General features: G+C 42.7%; 1 protein-coding gene across 5 annotated transcripts in view; it reads left to right on the top strand.

Moving 5' to 3' along the window:
* LOC125448084 (transcription factor COE2) overlaps positions 1-16,551 on the top strand; it is a 246,260-nt gene that overhangs the window by 219,892 nt on the left and 9,817 nt on the right. For 3 of the 5 annotated variants that reach the window (XM_048523092.2, XM_059641079.1, XM_048523091.2), the window contains 2 exons: positions 1,152-1,337; positions 10,983-11,165. In XM_048523092.2, coding sequence (XP_048379049.1) covers positions 1,152-1,337; positions 10,983-11,165 — 369 coding nt within the window. The remainder of the gene's footprint in view (positions 1-1,151; positions 1,338-10,982; positions 11,166-16,551) is intronic. The other 2 variants (XM_048523093.2, XM_048523094.2) reach the window with 2 other exon arrangements.

Raw genomic sequence — 16,551 nt, forward strand, 5'->3', positions numbered from 1 at the left:
GGAAAGAAAATTCACGGGAACAAGAATTTAACACCTGCAATCTGTTCCGTCATTCAATAGGATCATGGCTGATCTGTGACCAAAATCCAAACAACCAACTAGGCCTCATATCCCTTCGTATCTTCAGACAGATTTAGAAGTAATAGCTGGTCTAGTGTTAAATGCCAGATGCAGAAGATCATTTTCTGACATTCTATGTGTGTTGAGGTGTTGCCTAAATTCACTGCTGATAGGTCTGTGCCTCCAAGTGCAATATTCTCCCACCAAAAACAGTCTCACTCTTCTTTTGTTTGATTGTACTACCGTCACTCTGTGATCTTCAGTGACTTGTGTGAAAGGGAGGCATGCCCAAGTAGCAGAATGGCAAGCAGGATGAAAACCTCATTGATTTGGAATAAAAGAGAATTCACTTTTCTCCTAATGATTCCATTTATCACATGTAGTCAGATCCCATTCATTCTCACTTCACTTGGCATTTCACAATGGCATTTCAGCAGCCATAGTTCTTTAAATTTTCCTCAGTTTGTCTCGACACAGCACAAATTCTCAAATCTCTATCATACAAATTTCAGATTATTCCATTCTTCCCCTGTTATCTTCTGTCCCATCCTGAAGCTATTGTCTCATACTTGGCTCCACACAACAAGCGCTGCCCTCTTCCCATACTTCAGGGGATAAGCAGTGAACACAGCAGATTATTTATTTTTGGATCACATTACAACCAATTTTGATGACGGTCTAAACAACCTATACCGAGGAGAGGAGCCATGTCCTCGCAGGAATGACACCTAAGGAGCAGAGGAATCTAGTGCAGTGTCCCAACAAAAGAGAATGAGGAATTCAGATAACTTAGACCCTTTTTTGGCAGTATGGTCACAAATACTGACTTAAGAACATGAGACAAATCAGTCCTTGAGGGTCAATGTTTTTTCTAACATGTCATCAACTGACAAGCAGACAACTGAAGAACTAACCAGTCTGTTAACACTCTGAATAGATATAATGCTACAATGCATTAGAGGATCTCTGCAATCATGGACATGTGTCTTGTTTGCGAGACCAGATGGTTAATTTTGGCAGTGACTTAAAAGCTACTTCGGGGATCAGTGTGTGGCTCCCTGACCTTACTTCTTCCCTGTTTCTATGGGCAGGATATATCCACAACAGCAGCAGCATCTCTCCACGTGGATATGCACCCACCCACTCACCGCAACAGTCAAACTACAACACAGTGGGTGGCAATATCAATGGATATAGCAATGTGCCAATGTCAAACCTTGGAGTACCCAGTTCTCCTGGATTCCTAAACAGCTCTCCTGTCAGCTCACCCTATGGCAGTAAGTGTCATTTTTCTTGTTCACTGTAACCATTGCATTGAACTTGATCTGGAAAACGTGAATACCTGTGCTCTCAGTATTTTTCTATTTCACTTGTTGTCTGTTTTTCTTGTGTGGGAGATTGTTTTTCGAAGTTGGGTTCAACTGCTTTGTCATTATACATGCGATATATCGTATCTTTGGTGTCTTCCATTCTCTTACGAATGGGGTTGCTAACCATCTACTTAATGTAAAAGATGGCCCAGTTTCTAAGCAATTTGAGTTAGCTTTCAAAACCGAGCAAATGCTAAGGCTGCTGCAGTCAGAATTAGTGGCCCTAAGTACAGGGTAGGAAAGAACCATAATTATTCCATTTCCTAATCACTGTCCAATAATCTTTGATTACAGGTGACATCAGGGAAGCAATAAATCAGGCTAATATATTAAGGGTTCTAAAATATTTATTAGATGTTTAATGCGATATGAATTCAAAAATAACTTCCTATTGCACAGTACTGGAGAATTGCATTCTTTCATAACACATTACCCTCATCTGAACCAGTGTCTTCAGAAGGAAGAAAGAGAAGTGCTCCCGAAAAGGATGATGCGGTCAGAACTACAGAGAGGCTTTTAACAATTTTATCTGAATTTTTAGGATTTTACTCAAAGGCACATATCATGACATTTTTTTTTGTGTGAAGTCGATAACCCTGAGTATCTTTCACTTCTCCACCAGTTCTTACTTGGAAAGGATTGCTATTTAACACAATTGTATGAAGTCAGGTCCACCTAATCAGGCAAAATAGAGTAAATCATTAGCTATTCACGACAGCCATGGCATAACTTTGTATTTGCTTAGCAGATTTTCAGCATTTTTTTAATCAAGAAACTCCAGTGAAGGGCTGTGCTACAATGCAGATGAGCACCAAGTTTGACAAAATAGAAGGCCGGATCAGAAGACAAGAAATAGTGGCATCAAGCTTGAGGTTTAAAATTTTGCAAATAAAAGAAGTGAAAAGCAGAGGCAAAAAGGAGGAAGCATCATGTTTCACAGTCAGCTAGTCATTGGAAGGTCCAAGGAGTCAATATGATGAATCTTTATTTCAAAAAAATTGTAGGATGCAGTATGAATGAAACCTTCACAGAATGGCACCACTTTTATTTTTCAAACTGCAAAATAAATTTTTCAGAATGCATACAACTTGGACATTTGGTCAGGTTTCTTTGAATGATCAACCCTCCACCATATACTTGGGTCAGATATGGCTACATTGAACACTCACTGGGGAAATTATACTCTTAAATTGATGCAGTATTCAGCAAATTCATGATCTTCCTAAATTTTCTACTTTTTGTTGAAGACCTGAACAAACTGGAATGCAGCTCCACAGCAGAAAGTTGCCTTCATATACCCTTAGGTGAATGTGAACTTGGCAAGGTATTCACGATAGTAGGCATTGTCATATAGCTCAATAATCTCCGCAGTGGACTTCTAAAATTATATTAAAATTGTTTAATGCATTGACAATTTCTATTCAAGTGAATGTCAGTGTGATGCTTCCCTGAATGACGTTAAATTTTTAATCGTTCAGGTTAAAATTTTTAAAAAGAGAGAGACAGAAAAAATGATAGAAACTTTGACAACAGTTTAACACTTGATTTTTGTTTGATGTAAGGTTTAGTATTTGTCTTTTTTAGTTGAGGCATTTAAGACTAATATTCCAGTTAACATGTCTGATGCAAATGCTCCCGACCCTTGAAAATAATTGTGATTGCAACACTATGGTGCCTGACACTGAACATAGAATCTCCCTTAAATGTCACTTGTACTCCAGTACAGAAGTGCAGGATGACAATGAAATGTTTTTACAATGGCTGTCTTTTAATGGTGCCATCTTAGGTACAAGTACGTAGGTACAAAGCTTACAGAGTAAAAAATATAACGTTGTTTACAAAAGAGGATTAAAAGATAAGGATTTACGCAAGTAAGAGTACAAAACAGTAGCAGCTCAGCATGTGGTGCCAGACCCAAGTCCAACAACTGTCCCCCATCACACCAGCATCCAGTCCGCTCCTCACTGGCACTCAGTACCAATAAGGTCATGCTTTACTGGGATTCACCTCCATCACACCACTCCAGGATTTGGGACTCCCCATGCGATGTTCCAGGCTGTCCCGGCTTGTACCTCGTGCTGCTCCAGGACACGCAGCTCATACGGTGTTCAAAGACTCCCTGATTGGACCAGATTAACAGACCCATACAAGGAACTCATATTCTATGAGATCCACCTGGCTGATCCCATTAAAAATCACTATATCCCTTCCCCTCTGAGTCTGAGGACATAGGCCAGTTCTTTTGTTTATTATTACTCCTGGGCATTTTAGCACCAGGTCAGGTTCCTCCAACTGTGCCTCTGATACGGGTGACATGTAAAGCACAGTAGCTGGCCTATTGCTCCTGAATGGTGTTCCAACTTGTAATTATCCTCACTTAGTATTACAGCCCAGTGCTGAGTTCAGCCTGAAGCTCCAGACAGCACTGCTTTGTCCTCTTTATGTAGACCTAGCAGGGGTTTGTGGTCCATTATTATTACAAAGTTACATCGGTGAAGGTATGGTGGAACGTCCTGACACCAACTATGACACCCAAACCTTCCTTCTCTATCTGGGCATATTTAAGCTCTGCATTAGTCAAAGTCCTGAATGCATTTGCTATTGAGCGTTCTTCTCCATTGGGCCACCAATGAGCTAATACTACCCTGATGCCATATAGGGAGGCATTGCACGTCAATACCAGATCTCACTTGGGATCATAATGTGCCAACACCTGAGAGGATGATAGCTGTTTGTTCACTTCCCAGAAAGCTATGGCTTAGTAACCTGACCATTTCGAAGGCTGATCTTTTTTAAAAAGGTGATGCAAAGATGCCAGAATGGAGGCCAGGTTATGTATGAACTTGCTATAGTAATTCACCAGCCCAAGGAAAGACTCCGGTACATACGTGGGAGCTGGGTCATATTGGATCACCCTCACTTCCAATGAGTACCATTGGAACTTGGTCTTATTGACTCTCTCGCCTATATTGGTCACTTGGGGTGCCTGGAATACACATTTTTCCCAACTAAGGCATATGCCTGCTTGAGAGAAACATCTAGCGATTATGTCCAGGTTCTCTAAGTCCTCCTTACTGGTCTTTCCTGTTATTAGCACATAACTAGATAAATGATGATCTGAGGTAGACCTCATAAAATGTTCTCCATTGTCCACCACCAAATTGCATTGGCTGATGATACCTCAAATAGCAGTCTCATATATTGGTGCAAACCTTTGGGGATATTAACAATAACTGCTTTTCTCAGAATCTTCATCTAACCGCAGTTACAAGCACACATAGCTCGTGTCCAGCTCCATGAAGGACAGGCCCCCTCTGCCAGCTTTTCATACAAATCCTCTATGCGAGAGATTGGGTATTACCTTGCTGTGACAAGCAATTTACCATTTACTAAAATCCCCAGAAAGGTGAACCGATCACTCTGGCTTCACAATCGGTATGATCGGTGCTGGTATGACCAGTCCGCAAACTGGTCTGGTTTGATGATTACTTTATTTTCCAGCCTTCTGATTTCAGCCTCTACTTTTACCTATAACAAAAATTGCACTGGGTGGGTTTTGCAGAATTTTGGAATTCTTTACTGGTGAACATGAAAGATGGCCTTTACTCCTTTAATAGCTCCTGGACATTCCTGAAAAGTTTCCAGGTGTTTTATTCAGACTTCATTTAGGCAGCCATTTCCTAATCAAAAAATGTTGAGCCAATCAAGGGGAACCTTTTCCAAACAATTTGATCCCATCAGGCTTGGGTCCAAGCCTTTTACAAAAATCAGTGATAACTGAACCAGCTGCTTCTCACAACAGACGGGAAACAGAGGATGTTAGGACAGCACAGTGGCTCAGTGGCTAGCACTGTTGTCTCACAGCGCCAAGACCTGGGTTCACTTCTACCCTTGGGTGACTGCATGAAGTTTTCACATTCTCTCCATGTCTGTGTGGGTTTCTTCCGGGTGCTCGGGTTTCCTCCCACAGTCCTAAAATGTGCAGGCTAGGTGGATTGGCCAGGCTAAATTGCCTGTCATGTTCAGGGGTGTGTGGATTAGGTGAGTTATGTGGGATGGGTACGGGTAGGATGCTCCGAGTTTCAGTGTGGGCTTGTTGGGACGATGGGCCTTTTTCCACGTTGTCAGGATTCTACCCTCTTCTAACAAAGTTAGACCTTTAATCTGTGAAGGTTCTGCAGTTTCGACTCTCAGTCGACCAAAGTCTTTCGCAGACTAAACAGTTGGAGTCCAGAGCAAATTTTACTCAAGACTGGCTCTGTAGTCACTGAAAGGCCACGCAGGTATTGTTCTTCATTAGAACCAGGTGACCACTTAACCAGATGTTGATTTTGATTTGTTCTGATTTCGATGTTGCCAAGCAATTTAACTGTTACAAACCAGCTGTAGGTGAACTTTCCAAGATCTGTAATTCCCCAGATACTGGCCTATGAGTTCTTTTACTTAATTTAGGTTGAGTGGGACTCTTTTGCTGTCTTGATTCAGCATACTGGCAGTAACTACAATAGCTTTGCTGGTCCGGATCATTAAGAAAATGTGAACTGTTTGTTTGAGCGTTGGCTTTGTTGGGATTTTTGCTGTGGGCTGAACTGGAGACCCCCTGTTCAGGATATGTCCTGAGTGAGGCTGTGTAATTGCCTTCACTTACGTGATATTCCCCTAGCTCGGATGGACTGATGAGGGTGTCCACTTCCATTGGAACAGCCTGAAACTCATATGCTCCTCTTGCCACATTTTCCAATGATAAAACCAGTTGTTGTGTCTGTTTGAAGTCGAGTTGGGCTTCAGCTATTAAGTGCTTTTGCATGGTCACATTATTCATCCTACATACCAAACAGTGAGTCAGCATCTCAGTAAAGGTCAGTCCAAAGCCACATGCTTTTGCTGGTTCGCTTAACCAAATCAAAAATCCCAATACAGATTATACTGGTTTTTGAATTGCTGAATAAAATCGATAGCATCTCAGAATTAGAGGAGGCTTAGGTTTATAATATTCCTCAATCAAACCCATCAACTCTTGAAAGGTTTTTGTTTCTCGTGCCTCAGGGAAAGTACGGCTCCTAATAACTGAGAAAGCTGTGGGTCCACAAGCTATCAGATACTCATTGCTTTTCATCTGCCACAATATTATTTGCCTGGAAAAAAAATGCATTCTTTCTACATATTGGGCCCAGTCTTCAATGGCAGGATGGATCGAGTCAAGGCTCGATAATAACAGCATGCCAGCAATGCTTACCCCCAATTCAAAGATAGTTTCGAACGATTTTCTTTAGGAGCGTGCTTTTCTCTTATCACTGCTGAATAATTCCACAAAGGCCAGTATCTAATCATTGAGTCACCCTTTATTTACACACGGAAAGTCCTTAACAGCAATCCAGCTCCCTCAATGTCAGGTCCTAGAGGATGTCTGTCACTCCTGTTTGTCAGCTAGGGCTCCCTGATTAGACCAAATTAACAACCCTGATCAGGGAACTTCTTTTCTGTGAGGTCCACCTGGCTGACCTGGTTACAATCACTACAGTGCCTTGTATCGATATCACTGAGTATACGTAAGGAACAGGCTAAGATAATCAGCACCATGAGAATGAAATTGCCCTCAGTCTATGCTGCCTAAGAACTAAGAGTGTAATTTACTTTGCCCCAAATGACAGGACCACTTAGGAAGAAATTTGGGAAAGTTGGGTAATATGTTCACTTTCTTGATGTTGAAACCAATAACTCCCATTTTCTAATCATGAATTGAAAGCCAAGACAAGATTTTTGCTCGTGAGTGGTCAGAAGCCTATTAGTATGGATTATCACTTATTAATAAGTCTCATTATTACGACATCTCACCTCATTAATATGCAGTCTCCCGTTCTATCACCTGCCAGATGGAAAGTAGACAATGAGAATTCCCAACAGAGGACTGTGGGAGATTCTCTTCTGACGCCACCCCACCACTTGTTGTTTGGATCTCCAAGTTCAACACCCAGCATCAATATTTCAGGGCACAATCCATGGACAACTGAATGTATTGCACATTCAGGGACCTAGGTATCCGTCATGTGCCAACCTCAAAAATATCGTCATGACTTATCTCCTGTCCACTTAAAATATGCTTCTGGAGTTCACTCCTGTACTTTAGAGAACATGGGTTCCCTGAACTGCATTGCTTCTGTCAAGACACTGACCCAATTCATAGATTGGGCCAAGGGTGCACTCAGATTTGCTCACATACTGTCTTAGCACTCATTCCCTGTGTCTACTGCAGTGCTCACAGCATTTCTGCCTTGCCTTGTCATGCCTTTTGGTATTTTACCGCCTGGATCAAAGCTTAAAGACTCATTGTGTGTGTGTACCTTGTTTTCCCCTTTAACGCAGACAACAAGCCTGACATCTCGTATTGCTTACCAGCAGCGATCAGTCAACGGGTAGACATATTGCTGTATGGCTACCTTAGTATTACAACTGCACTATTTGTGAGCTGTGTATATGGCAACCACATGATATGTACTTGAAGTAAAAGGTTGTGTCTCAAAGTCTAAGGGAAGTGATCCTCAGTCAGTTCCTTGGAGACTCCCTTCAAGCAGGAGATCTCTGTGCAGTAAGTCGAGACAAACATCAGTATTAGTCCATGGGCTAGGGGTGGTCAGGGAGTCCTTATCTCTCTTGTCCAAGGAGTGGGCTATGGTCACCTTTGTGCGTCTAATACCACTAATCCAGGAAGTCAGCAGAAGACAGTTAGGGAGCAGTACAGATATCAGCTAGGGATCTGGTCATCCATCATTTACACTGTCCAGCTAAGTTAATGGAGGTGGCGGGCCCTTGTCAGTCCTGGGAGTCCATCCATTCAAAGTCAAGTGCAGTTATCACAGACCATGACTGGAGGATGGAAGCTCAGTAAGTAATTGTGGGGACTGCAGGTCAAATGCTGGGATGCAGACAGGATTACAGTTGTGACATGGTTGACAATGCAATATCTAAAGGGGTACGTGATAGAGGTCAAAATGAAAGGAATATTGCACAGGTGGTGGGGAGGGTCTTATCATTCTAGTGTACCCATCCTATAGTGAGAGAACACCCCATCCCCCTCTCTGATGAAGGGTCTAGGCCCGAAACGTCAGCTTTTGTGCTCCTGAGATGCTGCTGGGCCTGCTGTGTTCATCCAGCCTCACATTTTATTATCTTGGATTCTCCAGCATCTGCAGTTCCCATTATCACTGATACAATTTTAACCTCACTGCGAAGCCTCTTCCAGGGATGCCTAACCTGAAGAAGTTACCCTCCTCCCTCCGGGCCAACCTCAGGGAATCACTCTCCCACTGCAACTCTCTTGTAATCTCTTCAGCCTTGAAACTGCTCGCTCTCCATCTTCGGTCCGCCTCCCCCTCTCTCCCTATTTATTCCAGAACCCTCACCCCATCCCCCTCTCTGATGAAGGGTCTAGGCCCGAAACGTCAGCTTTTGTGCTCCTGAGATGCTGCTGGGCCTGCTGTGTTCATCCAGCCTCACATTTTATTATCTTGGATTCTCCAGCATCTGCAGTTCCCATTATCACTCACCACTAGAACTGGCTCGTTAACTCATTATGCCTGGGGCTGGGGGTGTAAAGCAGGTGAAGATTTAGATGTACAGGTTGAGTGGGATTTGGCAAAGTTCAAAGTTTATGGGGTTGACAGGGAGGGCTACAAGAAGGAAATATTTACATTTGTGAATTCACCTGTAGTAAAAGGCTGAGCCTGTTCATCGCTTGTGGAGTGACTGCTGTTCCCATTCATTGTGCTGTAAATAACATGTGTGCAAAGGAGATGAAAATGGCTGTAACCATATCTCAGATGGGCAGGCTAAGAGTTTGTTGTATCGTATTAACTTAATTTGTGCAGCCCAAACCTCGCACCAAGTACTTTTGACCATATTAGCAACAGTATGAAGCAGTTCCATGAATGGCTGTGATGCAATCACAAGGTATTGCCATCTGGAAAGATTCATTCTATTTGTCACAGTAGCAATTACCTTCCATTTACCTGTTGCCTAAACTTGGTGGAGAAAATGCTCACTTTGACCATCAGACATTGTGCAGAGCTAAAGGCAGCAAGGGTCCGTACCCCTTCAGTGTTGTAGTTATGGCTAGATAGACATTTGCGCACACAGCTCATGATGAGAAGTGAACATATTTACAAATGCAAAAACCTATTTGCAGTGACATGTGACATATGCCACCTATATGCCCTGAGAGGGTCTTAATCTTTCTTTTGCTCTGACTATATCTCAGTGGAATCAGGCATTCTGCAGCTGGGGTTGATGGACTCTGCCATACACTGGGTTCCTCTACTAGTCGTTGCCTTTTAGTCATAGAGTCATACAGCACAGAAATAGCGAGAGGTTTAGGGAGGGAATTTCAGATCTACCCTGGAAGAGAGAGCTGTCATTTGTGAGGCAAAGGAAATCAGGAATGTTCCAGACACTGCAAGATGAATTCTGAGGCTCAAAGCCAGTCACAGAAATAGGGAGAGGCAAGGTGATGTGGGACTTGAACACAAGGATGAAAACGTGAACTTTACAGACGTTTAAGCAGGTATCCTTTGTAATATAAAAGATATAGGAATCATGTATGCAGTGAAAAATGTAATGATCCTGAAGCAGAGAAAGAGGAGTTGGATGTTTCCAAGTTTGGAAATGTTGACCAACGTGAAATTTTGTTTTTAACATTTTACGATATAAGTTGTATTTATGATTAAAGAATAAGTGATGCATGTGAGCTTGCTTTGTTCCAGATGATCTCCACTAGTCCCCTTTGTGGGGAAATAGTGAGTAGACCAGTGTAGTGTGTAGATCAGTTACCCCAACCCAAATCCTTGTTGGGTGAGCGATGTGGATCAGGGTGTAGCAGCAAATAACCTTCTAAGTTTTGAAAGTAAGACATTAAGATTTTAAAACGATATACAACACTTTGAACGTGTGTGCGCAGGGGAGAGAGAGAGAGAGAGAAAGAGTGTGTGTGTGCGTGTGTGTGTGTGTGTGTGTGTGTGTGTGTGTTGCGGGGCGGGGGGTGTGTGTGGTGGGGTCACTGGTAGTGTGACATGAATCCAAGATCCCAGCTGAGGCTGTCCTCAGAGACACTGAATTTGGCTATCAGCCTCTGCTTGGCGACTCTGCATTGTTCTGTATCCCAAAGTCTGCCTTGGAGAACGTTTACCTGAAGATCCATGGCTGAATGTCCTTAACCATTGAAGTATTCCCCTAGCGGGACCAAACATCCAGACTAAAAACCGAAAATGCTGACGATACTTAGTGAGTCAGACAGCATATGTGAAGGGTAATCGAGGTTAATGCTTCAGATTGATAAAAGCAAAGAAACTGTTTTAACATTGTGAACACATGCTGTGGGGTGGTCGCTGTGTGTTTACAAATGAATGAAATATTTGCCAAATGCTGTCATGTTGACATGATGCTCCTTTAAATTATAAACTCGCTCACGAAACAAATCAAATACTCCAGTTCCACACAAGATGGGTCCTTTATGTCTAAGACAGAGCTGTTCTTTTCTTCCTCTTTTTTGATTTCTTACAGTTATGCCTTCCAGTCCGACTGTGGCCTCTGCTGTCCCTCTGTCCTCCAGCACATCTGCCATTCTTCCCTTCTCATCTTCTGTCTTCCCCGCAGTGAAACAGAAGAGCGCCTTTGCACCGGTGATCCGACCCCAAGACTCCCCCTCCCCGGCCTGCTCCAATGGGAATGGAAATGGATTCCGAGGTGAGGAGATGGCTTTTTGCCTGAATTAAATTTTTACATTGAAAGATGGCATGCATCATATGGAGATCAGGGAGGGAGAAGTGTCAAATTGGTCTTTGATGATAGGCAGAAAAAGGGGAGTCTCAAATCATCAGTCACTTTCCTCTCCCATTCCATTTCTGAAAAGAAACTTAAGTCACAACTGCTATCATCAAAGATCCATTTAACTACTGTACCTCCACATCCATGCCCTGGCCACTCAATCATAAGAAGGATACCATTGCTTTTGAATAGACGGCAAGTTGAGAAAACACAATTCTGGGATCAATAAAGGTTCAGGGAGAATAAATATTCTGAAAAAAGTATGTTACATTCAAATGGATCCCCTTTCATATCCGAAAAAACATAAATTCAAAATTGTACACGGAGATGGAAGTACTACCCCAACTGCTGATCTCAGCTGTTCAAGATATCACCTAAGGCAAAATATCCAGTCCAATTGCTTTGAATGTTTTGTGGGCTGCAATTTCAACCGATTTTGTGAGCTGAGCTAGAGTTTCCCAACCCCAAAATCTCTCTGCTGGCAGCAGAACAAAAGCAAAGTCAGACCACAATGTTGGCACCAGCTGAGGATGGGCTTTGATAATTGGGGTAGAGAACGGGGAAGAAATCATCATTCACTGACCTCTCTGCTGCTAGTTTCTGTTCAATGATTTTGGGTGGAAAGTGGGTGCTTTTTAAAGGACATGATTGGTCTCAATTCTCCTGTTATCAAATAAATTCTAAAAGCTCAATGCTTAGGTTTACGGAATACAAATGGTAAAAATAATTGGTCCAGTGGCGCTCTTTATCCCCCATTAGGCTTGAGTTTGCACGCACATTTTCTTCTGAAGTAGGAAGTAGTGGTTTGAAGTCTACACTGGGATTTGAGTACAGATCCCTGTTGTCAAAATAGCATCAGACGAGGGACAGTTGCACTTTGGGTAATAAAGCACTGAAGTTATGATAAATAGTCAGAGCTCAGATTAACTGTGATTTTGGGCCACCACAACAGAAAAGACATGAAAGCCACAATAAATGTACAACACAGATTCTGCAGAGCAATATCTTGGGTAATAAACTTTTTGTTATGAGGAGGTACTTGTGGCCATGGGACAATTTTCAGTGGAATTGTAAAGAGTTCCTTTATTTCAGAGATAAATTCTTAGCTTAGATACTCAGTGATTATAATGATCAGTTTTAAATCATGTTAATGTGAGGAGAGGCTAAAAGGAATTTTGTTGCATCACTAGAATTTCAAAATATAAACAGTGCAGCAATGTGTAAATCTGCTATTACACTGCAGACTACTCAAGCCTCCACATGTCCTTTCTCACCTCAGTTGAGAAGAATAAGAGGTGACCTTATTAAAACTTACAAGGTACTGAGAGGACTTGACAGCTTTTGGTGCCTGTTATAAAGGAAATAGTAGCAGATCATGCAAAATTACATAACATGATCAAGTACAGGATGGCAGCCTGAAACAAGTGGAGTGCCAGAGGGATCAGTACTGGGATCACAGTGATGCATAATGTAAGTTAATGACTTGTATGAGTCGGATACAAGTAATTAACTCAGATCCTAGGAGCTCCAGCTGGCTGACCTCATGACAATTGCTACATTGGGGTGTGTCAACAAATATCTGTGAGAACAGCATACACAGGTCATTTTCACTTTCAGAATCAGGAAGGCAGTCTTTTGCAGACTTTAAAAGACAAAGGATTTAAATAACTTGCCTCCTTGACAGCATTATATATCTTGTCTGCTTTTTGAGAGCACTTTAGTCTTCAGCATGATGTCATGGAAAACATATCGTGTGTTGAGGCTGTTCCTGGGGCAATCAGGCCCACTTGCAGTGTGCACTGAGTTATATACCCAGGTAATTCATAGCTTGTGCCTGTGTATTTCATGCACTTCCCTCCACACCTATCTACTGGCAAACATGTGATTTACCAAGAATTGGGGTAGAACGTCTGGATCCAGAGCCTGCACACCACCTCTTAGGACCTGCCATAATTCTGCAAAAGTTGGGCCCAGGATGTTTTATTCCCCCTTTTGAATTTGGGCACATGATATGTACTGGAATTTCAGTGCACTTCTAAGGGAATAACTCCACAAAGACCCATCACCAAGTCACCTTTCACTTGCACGTGTGAAGAGTCCTTGACACTAGTTCAGCTCCCTCAGAGCCAGCTCTCAGAGTGAGCAGAATCCCTGAGGCTCCTGTTTCTATCTGTCAGCCAGGGCTCCCTGATTGGACCAGGTGGCCAGCCCCAATCAGGAACTCAGTTTCTATGAGGCTCCACCTGCCTCACCTCATTACAGTCAGTGCAGAGCCTGCAATCTGTTGAATGAGATGTTTCCTTTCCCATATAGATGTAAAAACTTGATTCAAACAAGAACAGGTAGTCTTCCCTATGTCCAGACTAACCTTCCTCGATTTTGGAAAAAAGCAGATTCAAAAGATTTGTGGATATAGCAGGAAAATGGAGTTCAGTTTATATGATCTGACTGAATGGTAGAAAAGCCTCAAGGACCAATACAGTGTACCTGTTCTACAGTTTCTCATGTTGTTGTTTGTCAATCAGCATCACCAAAATCACTTTAACTGGTCATGAATCTTACTGCTGTTTGTTGAATCTTGCTATGAACAAACTAATTGCAGCAAATACCTACAAAACAACAGGATTTGCACTTCCAAATGACCTGTTGGTTTATCAGTGTTTTGAGATGTTCAGTGTACAATGGTGAGTGCTTCTTTAAATATTCCTCCATCAGTAAAATAATGGTTTGTATTCCACTTTTCATTTTTTTAAATGCACTGAGTTTTCGGGGAAGTCAAATGAGACCTGAGAGTTTTTAAATGTTTTATACTGAAACCTTCAAGTACTAATCATTTTGAGAACTGTGGACTAAGAGGATAAACTGGCCTTTTAAGAACTAACATTTGTAAAATGGAAGAAAATACTTCTTAAAAAATGTTCATACTTTGTCCTGTTACATAGTTCACCAGGAGTCAGTCTTCTATTTGCCAAGATTAAGGCACTATTGTATCCACAGAGAGAAAAAAACTCAGAAATACTGTTTTCTGTGGCTGTGCTGAAACTTCAAGTGTTGCTTTGAGACTTGCTGCCAAGATAACAGTCATTAGGGGGTGCAAGTGAAGGAGGACAATAAACTACATGCAGTATGGAAGACTACTGAATTTATGCTTAATTCATCTGAGATATTAAAAATAATTTAGTTTGAAACAGTTTGTCTAAAAAGGAACAGCAAAGCAAGGTCAAACAGGTCGTGTGAAACTGAATTTTGTGCAGACATTTCAGGACAATTGCTTTCTTTTACTTTATACAACCTTCGATCCCTGTTCTCCCAGCTGACTGCTACAGTTTTCTGACAAACTCTGAGAATTTCCGTCCACAACAGTGTTACAAAGAGGGTAAAGGAAGGTGATTTTCATCCATTTACTACACTGCAAAATATGGAAAGGGAAACTAAAGATCAAACTCTCTCACCCATTTCCTGCTAGACACTGAGTCGTAGAATCAAGCAACATGTTTGGTGAGGCCAATCTCACTGATGATCCTGCAGCATCTTGTACATATCTCCCTAACTGGTGTGACAAGATTCTGACTAGGAAGTGGTGAGTTCCCAATTGATAATCATAATTCTTGTTAAAAGTCTTGTTTTCTACAACACAGCTGGGATTGTGATCTTGCCAAACTCACCTTACAAACCAGTCAGTTCTTGAGGTTGGGGTGTGTGGAATGAATGGGGAAGATGCTGCATGCACTGGTGTGATGGGGAAACTATAAGCCTTGCTGGGAGACGAGATAAGAATGAGTGTGAGGTACCGAAGACAGTGCTGGACTGAAAGAGGACTTTGATCTTCATACAGAACTAGGCATTCCTTTTGAAAATTGAGACTGCTTCAAACTGGGTGCCAATCTTGGCATAAGATAACAAAGTATGGAGCTGGATGAACACAGCAGCCCAAGCAGCATCCCAGGAGCACAAAATCTGACGTTTCAGGCCTAGACCCTTCATCAGAAAAGCGGGATGGGGAGAGGAGTCTGAAATAAATAGGGAGAGAGGGGATGGCGGACCAAAGATGGACAGAGGAGAAGATAGGTGGTGAGGAGAGTATGGGTGGGGAGGTAGGGAGGGGATAGGTCAGTCTGGGGAGGACGGACAGGTCAAGGGGGTGGAATGAGGTTAGTAGGTAGGAAATGGAGGTACGGTTTGAGGTGGGAGGAGGGGAGAGGTGAGAGGAAGAACAGGTTAGGCAGGTGGGGACGAGCTGGGCTGGTTTAGGGGTGCAGTGGGGGGAGGGGAGATTTTGAAGCTGGTGAAATCATTTATTGATACCATTGGGCTGCAGGGCTCCCAAATGGAATATGAGTTGCTGTTCCTGCAACCTACACGTGGCATCATTATAGCACTGCAAGAGGCTCAGGATGGACATGTCATCTAAGGAATGGGAGGGGGAGTTGTAATGGTTCGCGACTGGGAGGTGCAGTTGTTTACTGCGAACCGAGCAGAGGTGTTCTGCAAAGCGGTCCCCAAGCCTCCGCTTGGTTTCCCCAATGTAGAGGAAGCCAGCCCAAAACCAACTCAAAACCCAAAACCAGCCCAGCTTGTTCCTGCCTGCCTAACCTGCTCTTCCTCTCACCTCTCCCCTCCTCCCAACTCAAGCCACACCTTCATTTCCTACCTACTAACCTCATCCCACCCCCTTGACCTGTCCATCCTCCCCAAACTGACCTATCCCGTCCCTACCTCCCCAACTATACTCTCCTCTCCACCTATCTTCTCCTCTATTCATCTTCGGTCCGCCTCCCTCTCTTTCCCTATTTATTTCAGAATCCTCTCCCCATCCCCCTTTTCTGATGTAGCGTTTAGGCCCGAAACGTCAGCTTTTGTGCTCCTAAGACGCTGCTTGGCCTGCTGTGTTCACCCAGCTCCACACCTTGTTATCTCTGATTCTCCAGCATCTGCAGGTCCCATTATCTCAAAGGACTTGGAGAGGATTTATCTGCTTCCAGTCAGTTCTGGACAAAGAAAAATATTAGGACTGACTACAAAGAAGTGGATGCTGATGATTTTACAGTTACCTCATAATTGACTCTGTTGGGGAAAGTGAAGCTACACTGTCAGCTTAAAAACTTTTCAATGGACCATCTAATGCACCTAAAATGCCCATTTCTTTGCCAAAAGAATGAAATCTATACTTGGTGAAATGTTTAAATATACAATCCTGAGATTCTAAGGCAGTTGCAATTTGAACACCAGAAGGAATGTTGAACTTCAGGTTTAGCTGGTAGCCTGCATCAGACCCTTAATCTCTGTCTCCAACTTGAAAGCTAAG

The sequence above is a fragment of the Stegostoma tigrinum genome, chromosome 40 (assembly GCF_030684315.1).
Source record: "Stegostoma tigrinum isolate sSteTig4 chromosome 40, sSteTig4.hap1, whole genome shotgun sequence".
NCBI lineage: Eukaryota > Metazoa > Chordata > Chondrichthyes > Orectolobiformes > Stegostomatidae > Stegostoma > Stegostoma tigrinum.